The sequence below is a fragment of the Cotesia typhae genome, unplaced genomic scaffold, assembly GCF_013202065.1.
Source record: "Cotesia typhae breed Kobodo isofemale line unplaced genomic scaffold, CoteBio_Ctyphae contig_50, whole genome shotgun sequence".
Lineage (NCBI taxonomy): Eukaryota > Metazoa > Arthropoda > Insecta > Hymenoptera > Braconidae > Cotesia > Cotesia typhae.
This window is the reverse complement of record NW_027423758.1, coordinates 282,273-304,625: the sequence shown is the minus strand read 5'-3', so window position 1 is coordinate 304,625 and position 22,353 is coordinate 282,273. Positions and strand designations below refer to the sequence as shown.

Genomic DNA, 22,353 nt, shown 5'->3' with positions numbered 1-22,353 from the left:
TTTTTAAAACTTTTCTGACTTTTAAGACTATTTAAAATTTTTTTAAAACTAATTTTAGATTTTTTTAAAACTATTTTAAGGCTCTATAATAATTTTTCGAAACTGTCACTGTGATATCATCTTATTTTTATAAAAAATTCGAAAACAAAACTTTTGTATTATTAATATTTCAAAAGATTAATTAAGTCCATTGAAGTATTAAAAGAATTTTTGGGAAAAATTACAAAATTTCGAAAGATTTCCTTACGATCGAAACAATTGATCTTTAATTGAACAATTTTCAAGGCCTGCAGTTCTCGGAACTGGTCTCTGCTCTTTGATATCTCCTTTCAACAAGTTATCAGCCACATAATACAATATAATAACATAAAATCATACTTTTACAATGCGTATACACAAATATATTTACATAAAAATTAATCTGCGATCTCAGTATCTCATATTGTAGAATATGTGAGAAATATCTAATCAAATGGGGCGTTTTTTTGCTCTAACTACTAGAATAAGCCTTTGCTTGCGTTTTTTATCGAGCAAGATCGATCTATCTTGATGAACATTGTTTTTATGAGTAGATACGTCGTGCGAGCCTTTCAAGGCGTTAAGGAGTGTATAAAATATCCATTTGTATCCATATAAAGTTTTTACTATTACTATTACTGTTACTATAAAACTATGTAACTAATAAGAGACAGACACAACATAACATATAGAGAACAACTGACTCGCTGCATATATATGTAATAACTATCTCGCAATGTTTCTCGCATGAGGTAAGATAAAGAAAACAAAACAGCACGCCCTGTATTGAGTCTTGAGTTACTTTTCACTGCGGCAACATTAATAATAAAAAATAAAAAATAAAAAAAAAAAAATTATACTTCATTTTTACTAACTTTTAACTTTTTGTTCATACCTTACATACATAAATAATTTTGACCTCGACAACTGCATAACTCGTTGTTTAGATTTTTTTTTGCTTGTCTAGGTATTTAATAAAAATGAGACTTTGACTATTTAAGTTATTTAATTCCGAAGTCGTCAGAGGAAATCGTGCTCTCACGATCGTTAACATCCGATTAAGTAATTCATTCATTCACAAGTCGATGAATAACTTTTTTATGAAGACGAGAATTAATTTACGGGTTTTTTAAATTTATATTGAAAATGAAGAATTATTTTTTGACTTTCTAAGGCGTTAATTAGATGGCTGTAACTTTTGAACAATTGATTTTAGAAAAAAATTTTTGAAACAAAAGTTGTAGAGTATTCAATTTTGAACAATTTTGTTTTCTATAAAAATTTTACTACGACTGATATTTAAGAAGATATAGGTCCATCTAAGTAGTTACTACGTTTTATAATTTACAGGAAGAAGAAATAGCAATAAAAAAAAATTTTTTCGAAATGTTTTTAGCCCGAATAGTAGCTACAGTTACGCTCCGTTCTAAAAACATCGCGCCTAGCAAGTAATGGCTAACTTTTCCCACCTTTCGGCTTTGGCTCAATGAAAAATTAGACAAACTAGTATTTAATTGAAGAAATGTTTGTTTTAATTAACTAATTAATAAAATAAGCTGACGGAAAATAATTGACGAGGGTTTTGATTGAATAACTCAGTAATTCTATCGATTATTAGAGAGGTTAGAGTTTAGAAAGAGAGAAATGTTGAGGAAAAAGTGGTACTATTGAGCACGTGTTGTGTTATGTTGTGTATGTCCCTTGTACTATGTAGCATGTAGTATGTACTATAAAGCATGTATCGTAGAGTACTATACCGAGTGTTGTGTCGGTCTAGCAATCAATTACGACATTGCTAAGTCGCGGGATAGTAGCAGGCCTAGTCGGGTGGTCGCCGGCATTTCTTCTTTTTAAGAATATCAAGAAATCGGTCTATAGTCGTCTGACGGATCTAGGTAAATCGCTCGGCCATTACGATCGATTATCTATGGGCAATACGTAATAATTGCTATTAAATAATACCCGAGAGAAACTTTAATTAATTATTCCGGCAAAAAAAGATCGATATTATTGTTATTATACTCTAAATTAAATTATTATCATTCAATAAATTGGACAGGATAATTCGTTATTATAAGCGCTGGATTTAAATCCTTTTTTTTTTTTTTGGCTTAGTTATTATTTTAATGCTCGTTATTATGATAATTAGCTCGAGAAGGTTCAATTTTATTTAATTATTAAATAATGAGGTTTTAATTTCGATAAGGGAAAGCTAGAAAATATTTTGATTTTTTTTTTAAATGGCTGTAATTTTTGAATCGAAAGATTGGAATGAAATGTTTGGAATAAAATTGAAAGAGAATTGAATTTTGAACAATTTTAGTTTGAATAAAAATTTTTGTAAGACCAATAGTTTAGAAGATATAGTCAATTTTACTAAGAGCTTAGAATTATATGAAGAAGAATTTTTGGAAAAATTTTAGAGGTGTTCAGGTGGCTGTAACTTTTGAATTGTTGATCTTAGAAAAAAAATTTTTGAACAAACATTGTAGACAATTTAATGTTGAACAGTTATGGTACCTTTAAAAATTTTTCTGACCAATATTTAAGACGATATAATCGATGTAATAGAATTCGAAATTCTGTAAAAAAATAAGTCGTGAAAATGACTGTAATTTGGAAAATATAATTTTTAGAAAAAAAAGTTTCAAACAAAAGTTGGAGAAAAATCAATTTTGACCAATTTTTGTCTCTTTGAATTTTTTCATAGGACCCATATTTTAGAAGATATATCAATTATTTCAATCTTCAATATTATGGAACAATTATTATTATATAACATAGCATAACAAACAATCCATATGACACTGGAGTATAAAATAATGAATAAAAGTTGTCCTGATGCAAGCATGAGGACTCAATTGTCTCACGTCGTGCGAATGTGAGTCACGAAGACGAAATGTCAGTTCCTGTACGCCCGACTTTCGATCTATTACACAACAAAAAAAAAAAAAATCAACCCTAATCAGATTAATGTCGTCCCGGGCCGCCGCGAATATACAAACGCGAACAATTAAATTAATTAAAGACCGACTAGCAAAAGTAAAAAGTACCTAATAATTTTTTAATACCGGCAATAAAAAGTAATAATTACATTTGATGTACAAAACATATGTGCACTCGTTACACATTATTTAAGTGGACGTTAACATTATTAAAGTAAGCTAACGAAGCTCAGGTGCCTAATTGATGGAGAAAGTATCGCTAGACGCGGATTTGTATCGGAGGTTGGATTATGTTAGATTTTATATTAGACAGACAGTTTTCAATTATTTATTTATTTATTTATTTATTTATTTCAATCTTTATTTAAGGGGATTAAAATTAGTTCAATAATTCTACGGCAGTGAATTTAATTTTATATTCTACATTTGTATGTATTGTAGAAATAATAATAAGTAACAAGTGTTTGTATAACGTGGGAATTGTGCGCTGACCAATACCATTCTGTCTCAGTTAAGATTCCTATCCCAATTTGGACTATTTCTCACTGCTGGAATTATCAATGCTTGTTTATTCACCTGCCGCAATACTTTTGATTAATGCAAACGAGTAAATACGGTTTTAGAGGCTTGAGGTGCAAGTTAATACGAAGAAAATTGGGAAATTTTATTCTCCAAACTTTTTAAAAAAATAATTCCGATTTTGCACATTGTTCAAAAATTTATAAAACATTATTTTAATAATAACTTGAAAAATATGAGACCTAGAAAATTTTTGCTGAGACAAAATTTGTTCAAAATTTAATTCTCTGCAACTTTTGATCGAAACTTTTTTTTTCTAAAATTGATAATTTAAGAGTTACAGCCAAATTTAGGACAAATGATTTTCTTGAAAATCTTATATTTGAATTGTTCATATCTTCTAAAGTATTGATTTTAAAAAAAATTTTACGGACATCAAAGTTGTTTAAAATTAAATTCTTTACAACTTTTGTTCGAAATTATTTTTTCTAAATCTAATATTTTAAAAGTTACAACCATTTTCTGAACTGAGGTAAAATAGTTTTAAGGCTGTAGTTAAATTATTGATATATTCAAAAATATTAGCCCTTTAAAAATTTTTAAAAGCAACAAAATTATTAGAAATTTAATTTCCTATAACTTTTGTTTGACACTTTTTTCTCTAAAACAAATATTCTAAAAGCTGGAGCCTTTTATTAATGTAAACATATGATTTTCAAATATCTTAATTTGATATTCCTCCCACAAGCACTCAATTTCATCACATTACTTGACTCTTACCGGTCTACCCCAATTACACAAAGAATAACAAGGTAAAATATAATAATTTATTTAAATTCATTACAGTTTTAATATTAATCCTTACAAAGCAAGAATTGTTCTTAACAGAATTACAAACATAGCCGAGATCAGTGGTTAATTGCATATTCATGACGCCAAATAAGTACAACTCAGTCTCTAGTTGTTACCATGTCCACAAACCACATATTCATCAGCGTACAATTGTCAGTTTATTAAATGATAATTACAATAGTACTACCCCCCCCCCCCCAATATGTAGCGCAATAATGTAGCCTTCTTTTATCACTAAAATCCCCGTTAATTTGACGAAGGACTGACAGCTTGCCGATCTCTCTTTGTCTGCCTGCGAATTAACGTCACTCATTTCCAGGGACTGCCAACCATTCGAAATTTTGCATCCTTTATTGTAATCGTATTAAATATCATGAGCTTTGGTTTATAATTCTTTAATTTATATGCGATGACATGATTTCTCTTGCTTGTAATACAATTAGTCATCACCTCCAGTCATCACTTCCATAAACTCTGCAATGTAACATTGATATTTTATGTAATAATTCCATTTTATTATTTTTATTTTTTTCTCTTATGCCTTAAAGGGACTTTGAGTTTGTCCTGAACCAGGGTGGGTCGGATAATTATTTCTATAGCCTCAAGATAAAGTTTAAATGCTTTTTTTGGCTAGATAAAATTTTTACAACTCTGTACCTCAGGAAGAAATCAATTAATTTCAAAAATTTCTTCAAGGATCTCAAGAGTATTCCAAGCTTAAGATCTCCACTAAGTTTGAAATAATTCGGATAATTAGTTTAGAAGTTATCGCTAAAAAATGATCCATACAGAAAGAATTGTGCGGATGTACGGAGTCAATATCTCGGAAACTAATCAAATAATTAAAAAAATTATTTTAACAATCTCAATGGTAGTAAATAACAAGCAGTTTTACAAAATTTGAGAACAATTAAACAATTGGTTCAAAAATGATTGCCGAAAAAATTTTTAGATTATAATTTTATGACTCTGTAACTCAGGAAGTAATCAATGGATTATAAAAATTTCTTCTAGGGTCTCAAGAGTATTTTAAGCTTGAGATCTCTACAAAAAAACGATCCGTACATAAAGAATTGTACGGATGTACGGAGTCAATATCTCGGGAACTAAACAACCGATTTGAAAAATTTTTTCAACAATCTTAATGGTAGCAAAAAACTATCAGTCTTACAAATTTTAAAAATAATTGGACAATTGGTTGAAAAGTTTTTTGCAAAAAAAAAATTGTTAGCCAATTTTAATTACTATCCAATTAGCGAAAGTCCAAGACATAACGAAAAAAATCAATAATTGTTCAACCCATCCTTGCTTATATAAAACAAATGAAAAATTACCATCGAAGTCGAGTGTCCCCGAGCCATCGGCGTCTATTTCTTCAATCATTAAATCGAGTTCCTCGTTCGTTAATTTGTCATCGAGCTCGTGGAGAATATCGCGAAAGACCTCGGTGGTTATGTAACCGTTTCCTTCCTTGTCATAAAGCCGGAATGCCTCGCGCAGTTCTTGCTGCATTGCCTCCGTGTCCTCTTCTACTAAAAATCTAGCCGCCAAGGTACAAAATTCTTCAAATTCCAGCTCCCCGGAACCTGCGAGAGAAATCGACTTCGTATAATTGATTAATTAATTAATTAATTGATGATCTTTATGCGCGGCTTTCATTCATTATTGCAGTAAGTGAATGATAAATAAAGTATATCATCGTTAGTGTAATTGATGAAGATAAAATGTTAATTAATGCGAAAACTTTATGTGAAAGTGTATTAATATTAATATCATTATTTATATTCGTATTTACCATCTTCATCAACCTCCGCGATAATCTCAGCAAGCGTGTTCTCACTCAGCTCGTGGCCCAACATCGTTAAAATTGTTCCGACCATGTCTGTGCCGATGCACCCTTTTTTTTCGTGGTCGAATGCATCGAACGCCTTTTTTAATACTAAAAATAATTTTTGAAGATGTGAATAATTTTTTACAGGCTTTAAATTATATAAAAAATAATTTTTTGGAAAAATTATATAAAATAAAAGCCCCAATTATTGACAGGGGTTTAAATATTAACACCTTAAATGATTTTTAAATATATTTAAAGATCTGTAATAAGAATAACTATCATATAAATTTTTATTAAATTCTAATTAATTAAAAAATTGAAAAAAATTACTGTCAGTTCAAAATATTAAATATTAATTATTAAAAAAAAAATAAAGTTAGCACCAGCTCATCAAACCAGCTTACGAGCGTCTATTTTCTTAACAACTTTGATTAGAAAAGCATTTTTTTTAAATACCGAGTTAAAATTAATTTCTTCATCTAATATGATCTTTTTTTTTTTTTTTTTTTAATTAATAATATATGAAAAATTTATAAAATTGAATAATCGAAATTAATTGTATGCTTTATAATATTTAAATAATGGGTGTCAATAACTAGTTGATAATTTTTAAGTTGAATCTCTAACTGAATATTGACAGCCATTCGACAGCGCTATGACGCCTTTTTTTTTACTTTAATCTAAAAAATTTACTGTAAGAGTTTGAATTCTTCTGATTAAATAAATTATTTTTAAATTAATTTTTATATTTTTAAAAGTAATTAATCATTTATGGAAATTATTATTAATAAACTTTAATAAAATTGATTACTTAATAATAAGTTTCGATAAATAAGAATAAGCAGATGATTCGACGCATGCGCACTGTAGGTGTCAATAATTGGGGTAAAGGTATGACAATAATTAGATCAATCAGTTTTTTAACCTGCCAATAATTGTTGTATCCGGATAATCTATTTAATTATTTAAAATTAATTAGTAAATATCAGTGATTATCATTTTAAAAAATAAATTGATTAGTAAAAACATTACATGAGACATTACCACAAATAAAATTCAAGGATATTGATATTTGATTGCTTAAAAAAAATTAAATCATAACTTTGTCTCTTATAGTGTAAATAATTGGGGCTTTTATCTTATATATCCTAAAATTAGTCACACTATAAATCCCGTAAAGAAATTTAATAAATTTTTCGTACTAAAAAAAAATTTTAAGTAAAATAAACGACCTGTCACTTAAATATTTCCCGTGTAAAAAAAAAGGCGAAATAATATAATTATAAATAATAAATAAACTTACGGACAATTTGATCCTTAGTCAAGTCTTCCTGTGAAAAAAATAAATAATTTACATAAACACCTTTCACTGCATGATTTAAATGAAATAAATGGATTTTAATTAAGTGCGATAAAATGAAATAAAATGAAATATATAATAATTGCACCTACCATATTGTATCTAATTAATGTTACACGTAATGTGCAATGCGAAAATAAAAAATAAAATTAAAAAAAAATGAACTAGTTACAAAAGTGATAACTGGGTGCTATGTGGGACCGCGGATTAGATCGCTCGGTTTTAAAAGACGCGAGCTTTGCATACTAGTTTATAAAAGTTCCTGGCACCGTTGACATATTTTAGCAAATAGCGAAATAACAAATATATAAATATATAGCTAAGAATGACTAGACTAGATCAAATGGTAAGCTTACAGTGGTTTTCAAAATTACCGAGGACGACTCCTAATTTATCGCCGCGAAATGAAATTTATTTCAATCACTCGCACACAACACACTAAATTAATTTTTGGCATTAAACAACTTACGTATGTCTACGCTGCGTTATAAATTGCTCGGTAGATTTTAAAAAATTTTTTTTTATGTCTAAAAATGAGGAAAGATTAATAAAAAAATTTTTTTTTTTGTAAGTAGGAAGATTTTAAATCAATAAACTGATGTATCTTCGGAAATATTGGTCTTAAAAAATTTTACCCAAAAAAAAAAATTGTTTAAAATTCAATTTTTTACAATTTTGGTCAAAAAAATTTTTTTCAAATCAATAGTTCAAAAGTTAAAGTTATTTTAACAATACTAAAATTTCTCCAAAAAATTTAATGTTTAAAAGTAAAGAAAAAAATTTTTTTTATTTGCTGTAAAATTAAAAAAAATTTATGTTAAGTAAAAAATTGATAATTTATCTTTTTCCGAGGGGATAAAATGTCTGGCGATTAAGTAATTAGCAGTGCTAATTTAAAAAATTGGTAGGACTATAAAAAAGGAGCGAGTGTAGAAAAAAGTCCATTAGTATTCATTGAAATAAAAAATGAACGGAGGAAATAAGTAAATAGATAAGGGAAATGTTGATAGACTAAATACATATTAGTAAAGTCGACTTTTTATTTGACTCATTTGAGACTTGAGCGATACTAGTCGGGCTAATATTACTACTTGTCATTACATAGTTATGCATTAAATACCTGGTCTATAATGACGGACATATAAATTCCAGAATGTGAAGAGTGATGTAATTAGCCGCTGCATGAGATAAATAATTGCATAAGAAAACTCCGGGTTACTGATTTCTAAGCTTAAATTAACTCTTCATAACCGTCTTGATTATTGGCTATTCACTCATTTTTAGGTGACAAGTATTGATTACAGTTATTATAATTTAAAATTAATTTAGTGATAAAAAGTTATTTAAAATTGTTTTTTAAAATATCAAATTTCAAAAAATAAATTGATTACGTTTAAAATGACTGTATTTCCAAAAATACTGCTCATAAAATTTATGATTGATATTGGATTTGTTTAAAATTCAATCCTTTACAACTTTTGTTCAAAAATTTTCTTTCTAAAACCAATAGTTCAAAAATTACAACCAAATTAACCACTATATAGTTTATCCAAAAATTATATTTCACATAATTTGAAGCCTAAATTCAAATTTACAATATCTCCTAAAATATTGGGCTTGCAAAAATTTCCACCGAATTCAAAATCGTTCAAAATTAAATTTTCTACATTATTTATCTCAAAAAAAATTTTTTTGAATCAATATTTTACAAATTATACCCTTTTAATTAACCAAATCTTCAAAAAATTAGTCACACTATAAATTTAGTGAAAAAATTAAATTAATTTAAAAAATACTAATTTAAAAAAAAAAAAAACTATGTAACTTTCCCAAAAACGTCAAATTCCAATTTCCAAACCAAACCCACTTGTAAAAAAATCCGTGATCAATCAATTAAAACCGAATGTTTAAGCTATAAATCACCAGCAAAAAAAAAAAAACCTCGCCAAAGTGAAGGAACCAAAGTGAAGGGTACAACTTGCCGGATAGGGAGCGTTTTATCAAATCTCCAATCAATAACATGATTTTCTGCACATACCCACAGCCGAATTGTCGTATCGAATATCAAATATGAATGCAGGTGCGTGCAAATTCTCCGGAGTTAATTCATTAATTGAATTGACATTTAATAGAATATTGCATCAGTTTGATTGACTTATCAAACACTTACAATCGAATAGTTTGAATTTATTACAGCGTTTAATCATTGATCAATTCACCATTTTTAAAACGTTATTTATTTCAATATTTTTATTACAAATACAGCGCAATCGGTGATATAACATGTATTAACCGTACAATATTTTTTGTACGATATATCGTGTATGATGATAATTAATGAGTTGTTACAATTACAATTTCTCCATCCAGGGACAATCAGTGCGTCATTGCCTCCACGAATTCTAAACAGACAAAAATTAGATTGTGAAATTTAAATTAGTCACTGGAATTTTTTATTGCGTAAATTTAACTTTTTTTTTGTTGTCTTATTAAATTTTTATATCTACAATTACTTTTCTCAATTCTCAATAAGGTCACTTCCGGTTATACCTTAAAATTTTTTTCGGCACGCAATCAAAAAATTTAATCGAAAGTCAGTAAAATAAAAGCCCCAAATATTGACACCCTAAATTATTTTTAAATATATTTAATCATCTGTAATAAAAATAACTATCACAAAAATTTTTATTAAATTCTAATTAATTAAAAAATTAAAAAAAAATTACTGTCAGTTCAAAATATTAAATATTAATTATTAAAAAAAAAAAAATAAAGTAACGATATTGATTTTTGATTGCTTAAAAAAAATGAAATCATTACTTAGTCTCTAAAAATGTCAATAATTCGGGCTTTTACCTTATAAAAAAACCGTATCAATTTTTTTTAATGTAAAAAAAAAATTATTTTGCTTCAGAATTAATAAAAATATTGCAAAAAATACAGAAAAAGTTTGAAAAAAAATTAACCTTCAAAATCTAAAGTTCCGGAACCGTCAGCGTCAATTTCTTCAATCATCATGTCAAGCTCGTCATCATTAAGATTTTCGTCAATTTCACTGAGAATTTCTCTGAAGCATTCAGTGGTGATATATCCGTTTCCTTCACGATCATAAAGCCGGAAGGCTTCTTTCAATTCCGTTTTCAAAGTTTCAACATCGACGTCTTCTTCCATAAATCTGGCGACTATCGCGCAGAAATCTTCAAACTTGGCTTCCCCACTTCCTATAAGATTGATTTATTTAATAGTAATTAGTAATTAAACTGTAGATTGAAAATTTGAAGATAGTTACCGAAGGTATCAACTTCCATTATGGCGTTGTCTAGATCAGTAGTGTTTTCTAACTCAATTCCCATCATATTTACGATTGTAGCGATGTCTGAGGTTTGGATGGTGCCATTTTTTTGGTGGTCGAATGCATCGAAAGCTGTTTTCAATTCTGGTGAGAAAAATTTTAATTGTCTTCAAAAATAATGCTTATTTGAAATTTTTTTGGATACTAAATTAAATCAAAATAGAATCCTCTCCAATTTTTCTTTCTAAAATAAAAATTCCAAAAGTTACAGCCCTTTGACCAACTATACAGGGTGTCTCTGAAGTGGCGGGAGTAATTGTTGGGGTCGATAGAGAAAAAAATACTGAATCGAAAGTTCCTGAGCCAAAAATTTTTTTGGGCCATAGAATTTGAGTTATGAATTAAAAACGATAGCCAATCAGAAGCGCGCTATTCGAGAAATGAAAATGAGCGGGGAAGTAGAGGAGACGCGAGAGTGAGATGCTGCAATAACAGCTTACTCGCTCACACAAAGCCGAGCATGAGAGGGGATTGTGACGCTATGAGCCGAGTACGTAAGTGTGAATGAGTGGATGTATGAGGTCGCAAGCGGACGGCTTAATGTATGAGTGTGTGTCCGTGTATCGCAGCATTATTGGAGGCGTTGTAACGCTGAATTAAAGCTAACCGGGTACTCTAAGACAGAGGAAAAAATTTTTATTTTTATTTTTATTCGAAAAAATTTAATAAAAAAATAAAAAGGCCCAAGATTTAACCAGACCCACAGAAACGGAGAGTAAATTTTTAATTCTCATTTATTTTGCTGGGGATTATTTTCAAATACAAAAAAAAAAAAAAAAGGCTAAGATTCAACTGGAATCCAAAAAGAGATGGATGAAAAAATTTTATTTTTTATTTTTAATCAGCAAAATTATTTTTCTTTAAAAAGAGCCCAATCTCGACTGGAGCAAGAAAAAATGATTGAAAAATTTTATTATTAATTTTCAATCAACAAAATTATTATAAAAAAATAAATGGGCCCAAGTCTCAACCGGACCCAAACAAACGGATAAAAATTTTTATTACTTACTTAATTTGCTGGAAATTATCTTTAAAAACGAAAAAATGCCCAAGACTCGATCGGATCCAAAAAAATAACAGTACAAAAATTTTTTTCCTTATTATTTTCAATCAGCAAAATTGTTTCTTTTAAAAAAGGCCCAATCTCGACTGGAGCAAAAAAATGATTAAAAATTTTATTATTAATTTTCAATCAACAAAATTATTTAAAAAAAAAAATAGTCCGCAGACTCAACCGGACCCAAACAAACAGATAGATAGTTTTAATTACTTATTTATTTTGATGGGAATTATTTTAAAAACGAAGAAAATCGCCCAAGACTCGACCGGACCCAAAAAAAAAAATAAATTGAAAAATTTTGTTTTCATTTTCAATCAGCCAAATTAATTTCTTTTCGAAACAAGGCCCAATCTCAAACAGACTAAGAGAAACTAATTAAAAAATTTTATTTTTTATTATTAATCAAATATTATTTAAAAAAGAAAATAAGCCACAGACTTAACCGGACTTAAACAAACGGATAGAAAATTTTTATTACTTACTTAATTTGCTGGAAATTATCTTTAAAAACGAAAAAATGCCCAAGACTCCATCAGACCGAAAGGGAGATGAATAAAAAAATTTTTACTATTCATTTTTAATCATCATAATTAACTTTTTTATAATAAAAGGCTCAATTTCGACCGGACCCAGAAAAAATGATCCAAAAATTTTATTTTTATTGTTGATCATCAAAACTAATTAAAAAAACAAATGAGGCCCTAGACTCAACTGGACCCAAACAAACGGATAAATAATTTTTATTACTTATTTATTTTGCAGGAAATTATTTTTGAAAACGATAAAAATGCCCTAGACTCGACCAGACCCGAAATAAAATAAATTGAAAATCTTTGTTTTTCTATTTTTAATCAGCAAAATTATTTTCCTTTGAAAAAGGGCCTGATCTCGACTGGAGCAAGAAAAAATAATTGAAAAGTTTTATAATGAATTTTTAATCAACAAAATTTTTTAAAAAAGAAAATAGGCCCCAGACTTAACTGGACCCAAACAAACGGAAAGAAAACTTTTATTCCTGTTTTTTTTGTTGGGAATTATTTTTCGAAACAAAAAAATTGCCCAAGACTCGACCGGACCCGAAAAAGATAAATCGAAAAATTTTATTTCTAAATATTAATTAACTAAATTATTAAGAAAAAAAAATAGACCCAAGACGCAGCAGGACCCAAATAAACGGATAGAAATTTTTTATTACTTGATCACCAAGATTAATTTTCCTTGAAAAGAAAGGCCCAATCTCAAACAGACTTCGAATAACTGATTGAAAAATTTTATTATCAATTATTAATTAACAACATTATTCTTAAAAAAATAATAGGCCCCAGACTCAATCGGACCCAAACAAACGGATCGAAAACTTTTATTTCCCATTCATTTTGCTAGGAATTATTTTTAAAAACGAAAAAATGCCCAAGACTCGACCAGAGCCAAGAATAGAAGAATGCAAAAAAATTTATTTTCTCTTTTCAATAACAAACAAAAATTTATTGAACAAAAATCAGCCTAATCTTGACAAGACGATAAAAACTGATTGAAAAAATTTATTATCAATTATTAATTGACAAAATTATTTCAAAAAAGAAAATAGGCCCCAGACTCAACCGGACCAAAACGAACAGATAGAAAATTTTTATTACTTATTTCTTATGCTCGGAATAATTTTTGAAAACAGAAGGAATTGCCCAAGACTCAACCGGACCCAACCAAACGGATGGAAAACTTTCATTTCTCATTTATTTTGCTGGGAATTATTCTGTAAAATAATTTTTCAATTAATCGTCAGGTAAAATGTCAAAAAATAAATTAAAACAAACATTGAACTCAAGTCCCAATAATTTTGATATTTTAATTAAAATTATTTTTTAATTAATTGACAGGTAAAATGTCAAATAAGGAATTGAAAAAAAAATCGCTCTCGAGTCCTGATAATTTTGATATTTTTATTAAAATTATTTATCAGTTAATTAACAGGTAAAATGTCAACTAATAAATTAAAAAAAAATTGAACTCAAGTCCGAATAATTTTGATATTTTAATTGAAATTATTTATCAGTTAATTGACAGGTAAAATGTAAAAAAATATACTAAAAAAATCGCTCTCGAGTCCTGATAATTTTGATATTATTATTAAAATTATTAATCACTTAATCAACAAGCGAAATGTCAAATGATAAATTAAAAAAAAAAAAATTGAACTCAAGTCCGAATAATTTTGATATTTTTAATAGAATTATCTATCAGTGAATTAACAGGTAGAATGTCAAATTATAAATTAAGAAAAAAATTGAACTCAAGTCCGAATAATTTTGATATTTTTATTAGAATTATCTATCGGTGAATTAACAGGTAGAATGTCAAATTATAAATTAAGAAAAAAATTGAACTCAAGTCCGAACAATTTTGATATTTTTATAAAAATTATTTTTAATTAATTGACAGGTAAATAAATAATAAATTAAAAAAAAAAATTGAACTCAGGTCCTGATAATTTTGATATTTTAATTAAAGTTGTTTATCAATCAATTGACTGTTAAAATCCTGAATAATAAATTAAAAATAAATCGCACTCATGTTCTCATAATTTTGATCTTATAATTGAAATAAATTTCTAATGAATTGACGGGTAAAATCCCAAGTATCAAATTAAGTAGTAATCGCACCCAAGCCCTGATAATTTTGATATTTTAATTTAAATTATTTATCACTTAATTGATAGGTAAAATGTCAAATGATAAATTAACAAAACATTGAATTCAAGTCCTTATAATTTTGATATTCCAATTTAAATATTCTTTTTATTCACTGACAGGTAAAATGTCGAAGAAAATATGAAAAAGAAATGGCATTCACGTTTTAGTAATTTTGATATTTTAGTTTCCCTTTTTCTTAGCAAAGAAATCATTTCAAAAAAATCTACAGGTGTTTCGGCAGTTCAAGGATAACTTTACTTTAATGTTATTAGTTTGCATTCACATCATTACACTTTACTCCTTTTATTAAGCAATTAAGATTCCAGTTGAATCTTAGCCTTTTTTTTTTTTGTATTTGAAAATAATCCCCAGCAAAATAAATGAGAATTAAAAATTTACTCTCCGTTTCTGTGGGTCTAGTTAAATCTTGGGCCTTTTTATTTATTTTTATTAAATTTTTCGAATAAAAATAAAAATTAAAATTTTTCCTCTGTCTTAGAGTACCCGGTTAGCTTTAATTCAGCGTTACAACGCCTCCAATAATGCTGCGATACACGGACACACACTCATACATTAAGCCGTCCGCTTGCGACCTCATACATCCACTCATTCACACTTACGTACTCGGCTCATAGCGTCACAATCCCCTCTCATGCTCGGCTTTGTGTGAGCGAGTAAGCTGCTATTGCAGCATCTCACTCTCGCGTCTCCTCTACTTCCCCGCTCATTTTCATTTCTCGAATAGCGCGCTTCTGATTGGCTATCGTTTTTAATTCATAACTCAAATTCTATGGCCCAAAAAAATTTTTGGCTCAGGAACTTTCGATTCAGTATTTTTTTCTCTATCGACCCCAACAATTACTCCCGCCACTTCAGAGACACCCTGTATAACTTTCCCAAAAATTATTCTTTATATATTTTTGAAGCTTATGATCAAATTGATTGTATCTTCTCAAATATTGGTTCAAAAAAAATTTTTACCGAATCAAAAATTGTTCAAAATTCAATTCTTTACAACGTTTGTTCAAAACTTTTTTTTATAAAACTCATAGTTCAGAAGTTACAGCCATTTGAACAAATATATAATTTTTTCAAAAAAAAATTTTTTTTCTATTTAAAGCCTTGAATTAAATTATTTATATTTTTTAAAATGTCAATCTAAAAAAAATTTGAACTTTCATAAAAATTGTTCAAAATTCAATTTTATCCAAAATTTTCTTCAAAAAAAAATTATAATAATTTCAAAAATTTAATTTTATCCAAAATTTTATTAAAAAAAAATTATACTAATTTTAAAAATTAAAATTTTAAAGGAAATAAATGATAAAAAAAAATTTCGAGCTTATAAATCGATAAATTAAATGTAAAGATAAATGACATACGTTTCTTTTGGTCTTTACTTAATTGTCCAGGTTCCTAAAACAGAAACAAAAAAATTAGCACTCCACTAAATAACAAAAAATCGTCCTTCAAGTTGTCACTTTACCATTTCAGGTTAATTATATTGAGCTAACAATAATAGCAATAGAAAAAAAAAAAAAAAAAAAAAAAAGAACAATCTAACTTGTCTCGGGCGTGGATAAATTGAATACAAACTTATTCGATGAGCGATCAAACTCTTAATGGCTTTCCGATCGAATTGATACGTCAGATCGATCGATTTTGATTAACGCAATCGTGGCATTCTTTCGAGACAGGTCATTGCAAATCATCTCATCTGTTGACATTGGTTTGCCGTCGCTTGCTAGCTCTTTCACAACTTAATTGGGTGAGTGAGACAAGTGCATGACCTACCTACCCAATTAACCCATCGGAATGGATTAGTTGAACTTGGAAATCCTGTAAAGCATCTCTTTCTTCATCTGATCTTTCCGCGGTATCTACAATCATGGTCAATCAGAATCATAGACGGTTGATTAAAAAAAAAAAATGTACGCTTTCGGTTTCAGCAACATCAAAGCGGACGGAAATAAAAGTTATTGTTAAACAAACCCCAGTGTATAAACAATTGGAATTGTACTATTGTTATAGTTCTTTACTATTATAGCGATAATAAAAGTTAGTAGGTATGTAGCTCATTACCAAGTTTCTTTCCTTCGGCGCAGAAGTAACTTTAAGTTTGGCAGATTGCCCAACGTTTAATATATACCAAACTCGACCTGCTTTGCCAATCGAGATAAATAACATCTAAGAACGATAGATATACATATTAATATAGCGTTTTAACTTATAACTAAAATAGACATTACCAATAGACAACATTTCGCTAATAATTATCTTACTATCTTTCTTTCGATCTTTCGAAATAGATTCCTTCAATTTTGGCTATTTTTAATTCGGATAGTTATAAAATTATAACTTTCTATAATTCAGTCTTTATTTTTATAAATGTTTGAGAAAAAAAAAAATTATTTTTCATTACACCTATACACTGAAAAAAATCATCTTCGATAGAATTTTTTTGAAGATCGATTTAATTTTAAAATAATTATTTGAACATTTTCGAAAAAAATTTTTTTTGCCGCACCTGCTCATTGTAAAAAATTTTTTATTGATGATTAAATTGATTTTTACAATAATTACTTCAAAATCTTTTCAATTTTATTTTTCTCTAGATAAATAATTAAGAAATGACCTTGTATCTCGTGAACTATTGACATTTTTAAAGATATGAACTCATCCCGATGTTAGACTCATCGAGACCTTTCATTTGAGTACCCACATAAATTTTTCATATATTTATATATATATATATATATATATATATATATATATATATATATATATATATATATAAAATGCATGTGGGTACTCAAATGAAAGCTCTTGATGAGTGTAACATCGGGATGAATTTATATCTTTATAAATGTCATTAGTTACGACAGTACAGTGCAATTTAACAAAAAAAAATTTTCATTTAAAAAAATTATGTATCATGAAATTCGCTTAAAACTCAATCAACTTTCATAATATTGACTTTAATTTTATACTAAAAAATTTTACAACAAAAATTTTATCACGAAAAACTTCATTACCTTAAACTGATTTAGTATTTCTTCTAAAATGACATTTAAAAAAATTTCAACGAATTTACTCCCAAATAGAATCTAAAATTCAAATAGCCATAACTGTATTTTCAATCTTGAAACCTTCAAATGCAAATTGCCTCGAATACTAACATAATTCCACTTAACTCACCTTGAAATTCAATCAACTCCCCAGAAATAACAATTCAAGAAGCATTCAATATAAAAAAAAAAATCTACCATCAAAATGAATGAAATACCAATTTATTAATCACCAAATTACAACAAATAATCATCAATAACTTCCCGTTTCCCGTGACTTCCGTCCATCAACAAAGAAACGGATTTCACACCGTGAAACGGATGCGGTGGCAACGGCGGTGGGCAATTATCACTCTTGCTTTCTTCTTTCCTCGCGTCCTGGATCGATTCATACTCATTACCCTCATTAGCTTCAATAGGCGTAAAATAATCAATTTCTCCTTTATTATCTCTTTGACTAACAGCTTCACCTCCAGGCAGCGTAATCGAGTCTCTTCCTTCAACCACAACCGCTCTTTTGCTGGCCTTCACCAGCCCCGAGTTCTTTCTGACAATTAAAAAGCACCCAACGGCGCAAAAAACTCCAAACAAAATTGTCCCTATTGTATACAGAGACAATACCGTTGCTTTGTCCTCGTTCGCTAGCCACAACCTTTTTGCACAGCTATCATTTCCCTTGTCACTAATTAAAGCACTTTTCCAAATGCAATCGTACCCCGCCAAAGAGAGGTTTCCCTCGCTCAAAGCATTTCTAACAGATCCATTCGAATTTTTCGCATCTTTCGCACACTTTATGCTGATTTCAATCAAATCCTGCGAATTTCTGCACCAAATCTTCGCCTCATTGCAGAATTCCGCCTCCAGGAACCCCAAACCCTTGTTCCTTTCAGGAGTAGTACAGATTGGCTCTTCTGGGACCAAAGTTTTGAGTTCTTCCATCAATTCCCGCATCCAAGCCAGATTACAGTCGCATTTCCAAGGATTGCCGCTCAAAGCAACCTGGAATTCCTTGTTTGCAGTTAAAATTGCCTGGAACAAGTTCTCAGGAAGTTCCGAAAGAAGGTTGTTCCTCAAAAACACCTGTTTGATGGAAATCAGAGCGTCGAAGGCGTTCGGACTGATTCTTAAAATGTTTGACGAATCTAAATAAAGAGACTGAAGATTTGGAAATGTTGCAAAAAGCGTTTTGGATATGAAAGAGATATTGTTGCCTTGCAAGGACAGAAGCTGGACTTTTGGCAGTTCTTGGAGGGTTATATTGCGGAGCACGTCCAAATTTTGGATTGAAGAATCCAGTTGAAGAGTTTCCAATTGTTTTGCTGATCCGGATAATAAATAAGACTCTGCTAAAATGATTGGGTTGTTCTGCACTGCGAAATTTTTTAGATTGGGCAGCTCTTGGAAGAGATTCTTTTGGAAAATTGAGACATTGGTGTTGATCAAGTGGAACTGTTCCATTTTTGAGAAGATTTGGCTACCAAAAGCTTCGGATTGGATTTCGCTAATTGGACAATCTTCAAATCTAATGGATTTAACTGCAAAGTTTTCCGTCCTGAAAGTGATCCAATTTTTGGAAATTTGACTTTTTAAGAAGCTTGTTTTCCTGAAAATCAGGTAGACTTTTGAAGATCTCGAGCATCTTTCCTGCAACATAATTGAAATCAGTAAATTGCAATGTTATGATGATGATGTAAGGAAGAATAGTACCTGAAAGGCGGACAAGCAGGAATCGATTTGTTGGTGATGGTATAAAAAAACTCGGCTGAAAGTAATCGTTTTACATAAAGCTAAGACGCAATCAAGCAAACTCTCGGAAGACTTGGATGGCGCAATAGAGGTTTTTGCTTCTGGTTGGATTGATCTTGTGGTAACACCGGTTTTTTCTTGAACTTGGACTTTGCAACAAGTGTCCTCGGTGGATACAGCCAGCGTGAGGCCGTGGCTCCGAAAAAATAAGAGTAATAGTCCAATTATCTGGGCAATCATTCCGAAACTCTCTGGGATTTGGTCTTTGGCCCTTTAATTCAACATTTATTGGTAGGAAGGTTATTTTTACTGGCAATTGCTTTTGAATCAATTGCTTGAAATGATATGTATTAAGCGTTGGGCAATCATCAAAAATTGATGCTATCGCAACTGAAAATGATGCGATTGGTGAGAAATTTTATCACTGTGGAGAAATTATACGGAATTTAAAAAGAAAATAAAATTTGGCCACACCCGATATGGAAAGCTAGATTTCCCTTAAATTGAGCTTATAGTAATGGTTAGAATATTTTGTACAACGTTTAAAACATTTAAAAAAATTTTAATTTTAAAGAAATTGTACATTTAATAATGAAAATTTTTAAACAATTAGTTATGCAATAGTTAATCGAAGAAAATGACATAAAAATAATTTTTTTTTCATAATTTAGAGGTTAAAAAAAAATATAAAAAATAATTTTAAAAAAATGTAAAAAATAATTTAAAAAAAAAATATAATAAAGTAAATTGAAGCTAATTGCATGAACTTTAAAATAAAATTTTCAGAATTTAGTTATAAATTATTTTTTTTAAGTTATTTGGATAAATTTTATAAAATTAAAAAAATTTTTTCAACACCGATAATTTAGGAACTAATGGATAAATTTGGCCCATTTTCAAACTTGACCGAGATTTTGGTTTATAGAATTAATATACTAAGTTTCATTGAGATTTATCATGAATCGTGGCCGTAATCGTGCTTACAAGGGCAGTTCTATCACATATAGATCAAATTTTAAGGTAATTCTACTTATTCGACGAAATAAAATATGTAGCAAAATTTTATGTAAATTCTAAAAGTACTCCTGTACTTAGAAAAGAAATTGTTTTAAAGGAAAAATTGCACTCTATGTACCAAGAATTTAAATAGAAGTTTTTAATATTTTTCATCTTGAACTGAAGAAAACACATTTTTCTCGTAGTATTTTTTTTCTTGCAGAAAAAAAAATAATTTTGAATAAAATTAATAAATATTGTGTTCAAGCCTCTTAATAATATTTATTATTTATTTCTGTATGAAAAAAATTTTATTTTACAAAAAAAAAAAAAGTGATTTCTTCAGACAAAGGAAACTTTTGAAAGTTTCCTACAATTTAAATTCATAACAAGTGTTTTTTTTTCTTAATGTGCAACAGGCAGATTTTTAAAGAAACTTATCTAAAAAAAAAAAAAAAAAAAAAAAAGAACAATTAGTGTAATGAATTAAAACAACTTTTTTTCGTCACACCTCCCGTCACAAAGCGAAGAATGAGAAAAGCGTGGTGAATGTTTAATTACCTGGCGGTATTCGTCGCTGTGACCGACTGACTCAGTAACATCTGTCGACTCGTGAAAATCAATAAATTTTATCATCAATGCCATAAAACAATAAAATAAAACGAATAAAAATAATTGCAGATATTTTTATTCACTGGAAGTACAGACAGACATGTTATATTAATTTATCGATAAGAAATAAAACAATTACATATATTACAAATACAAATGTTAACTTTGAATATTGCAAACCCGAGTCATTCCAACCCTCATTAATTCTACCGTCCATCTGTTAAATTCAATTACTCGGTAATTAGTAATAGTAATTATATGTTACCCATTGCTCTTCGTGCTTATATGTTAGGTGAAGTCCATTCGGAAATACATATTAATATTAATATTATTGTTTTAATTATCATTTATTAATTAATAAATATTTAATATAGAAACGATGGAATTCATTAGATAATCTTTTAATCGGCATCGTTAATTTTTTTCATTCTGTACTTTAATCATTTCAATAAAATATATATATTATGTTTTTATAGGTAAATACGATCACGCGAATACTATTCTTGTGGTTAACAAGCGTTAATTTTTAATTTTACTTCCTATATAATTGTGTATTTATTAGCTGTAAAGGTGAGGGGGCAAAACGGACTGCCAGTGAAATTGAGGAATAAATTTTTTACAATCATCAAATAAAATGATCCAAAGTATCTAAATAAAATTTTTTTACCCAAAAATTACTTTGCAATTCATGTAAATTTTTTTAAATATTAAAAAAAATATTTATTTAAATATAGTAATTAAAAAGTACTCAAAAATCGATTTAAATTTTTTATTAAAGACTTTTGCAACCAAAATTTTACTAATAAAGCCAAATTTGCAAAAAAAAAATTTTTTTTTCTTTAATTTTTCTTTATTTAAAAATTCCATTGAGGTAAAAGCCCCAATTATTGACAGAGGTCTAAATATTGACACCCTAAATTATTTTTAAATAAGAATAATTATCACAAAAATTTTTATTAAATTCTAATTAATTAAAAAATTGAAAAAAAAAAAATTTATTTTTTTTTTATAAAATTAACTTTAATATTATTCTAAAAAATGTTACCAAAATATTTTATTTTGCCCCCTTACTTTAGAAGAAAAAAAAAAAAAAAAAAAACATGAATAATTTTTTTTTATTTAATACAATTAATTTTTGTTTCAGTTTTCTCATCTCAAATCAGCGACAGAGGGAGAGGGAGTCTACGCACAAACTAAAGGCGATATAAGGTAAGTATGGAGCCATCAATGCACACTTGGGCATTTATAATAATAATAATAATAATAATAATAATAATTAATAATAATTTGTAAGACTGTAC

At 28.4% G+C, this 22,353-nt stretch overlaps 3 protein-coding genes and 1 long non-coding RNA gene across 5 annotated transcripts in view; 1 reads left to right on the top strand and 3 right to left on the bottom strand.

Moving 5' to 3' along the window:
* The window catches only part of LOC141531826 (uncharacterized), an 81,569-nt gene that overhangs the window by 14,594 nt on the left and 44,622 nt on the right, over positions 1–22,353 (top strand). For both annotated transcript variants that reach the window (XR_012479985.1, XR_012479986.1), the window contains exon 4: positions 22,197–22,261. This is a non-coding gene — a long non-coding RNA (uncharacterized LOC141531826). The remainder of the gene's footprint in view (positions 1–22,196; positions 22,262–22,353) is intronic.
* LOC141531825 (troponin C, isoallergen Bla g 6.0201-like) lies at positions 4,288–7,767 on the bottom strand. The gene is made up of 5 exons (XM_074249855.1): positions 7,621–7,767; positions 7,472–7,499; positions 6,130–6,273; positions 5,669–5,920; positions 4,288–4,808 (listed from the first exon to the last, which is right to left on the bottom strand). The coding sequence occupies exons 1-5, from the start codon at positions 7,621–7,623 to the stop codon at positions 4,774–4,776; spliced, it is 462 nt and encodes a 153-aa protein (XP_074105956.1). The 5' UTR covers positions 7,624–7,767; the 3' UTR covers positions 4,288–4,773.
* On the bottom strand, positions 9,743–16,220 carry LOC141531824 (troponin C-like). Its single transcript, XM_074249854.1, has 5 exons — positions 16,117–16,220; positions 16,013–16,046; positions 10,818–10,964; positions 10,495–10,749; positions 9,743–9,930 (listed from the first exon to the last, which is right to left on the bottom strand). Exons 1-5 carry the CDS (start codon positions 16,117–16,119, stop codon positions 9,905–9,907), a joined length of 465 nt encoding a protein of 154 aa, XP_074105955.1. The 5' UTR covers positions 16,120–16,220; the 3' UTR covers positions 9,743–9,904.
* Positions 17,914–21,011, bottom strand: LOC141531821 (uncharacterized). Its single transcript, XM_074249850.1, has 3 exons — positions 21,002–21,011; positions 19,406–19,715; positions 17,914–19,342 (listed from the first exon to the last, which is right to left on the bottom strand). Exons 2-3 carry the CDS (start codon positions 19,682–19,684, stop codon positions 17,936–17,938), a joined length of 1,686 nt encoding a protein of 561 aa, XP_074105951.1. The 5' UTR covers positions 19,685–19,715; positions 21,002–21,011; the 3' UTR covers positions 17,914–17,935.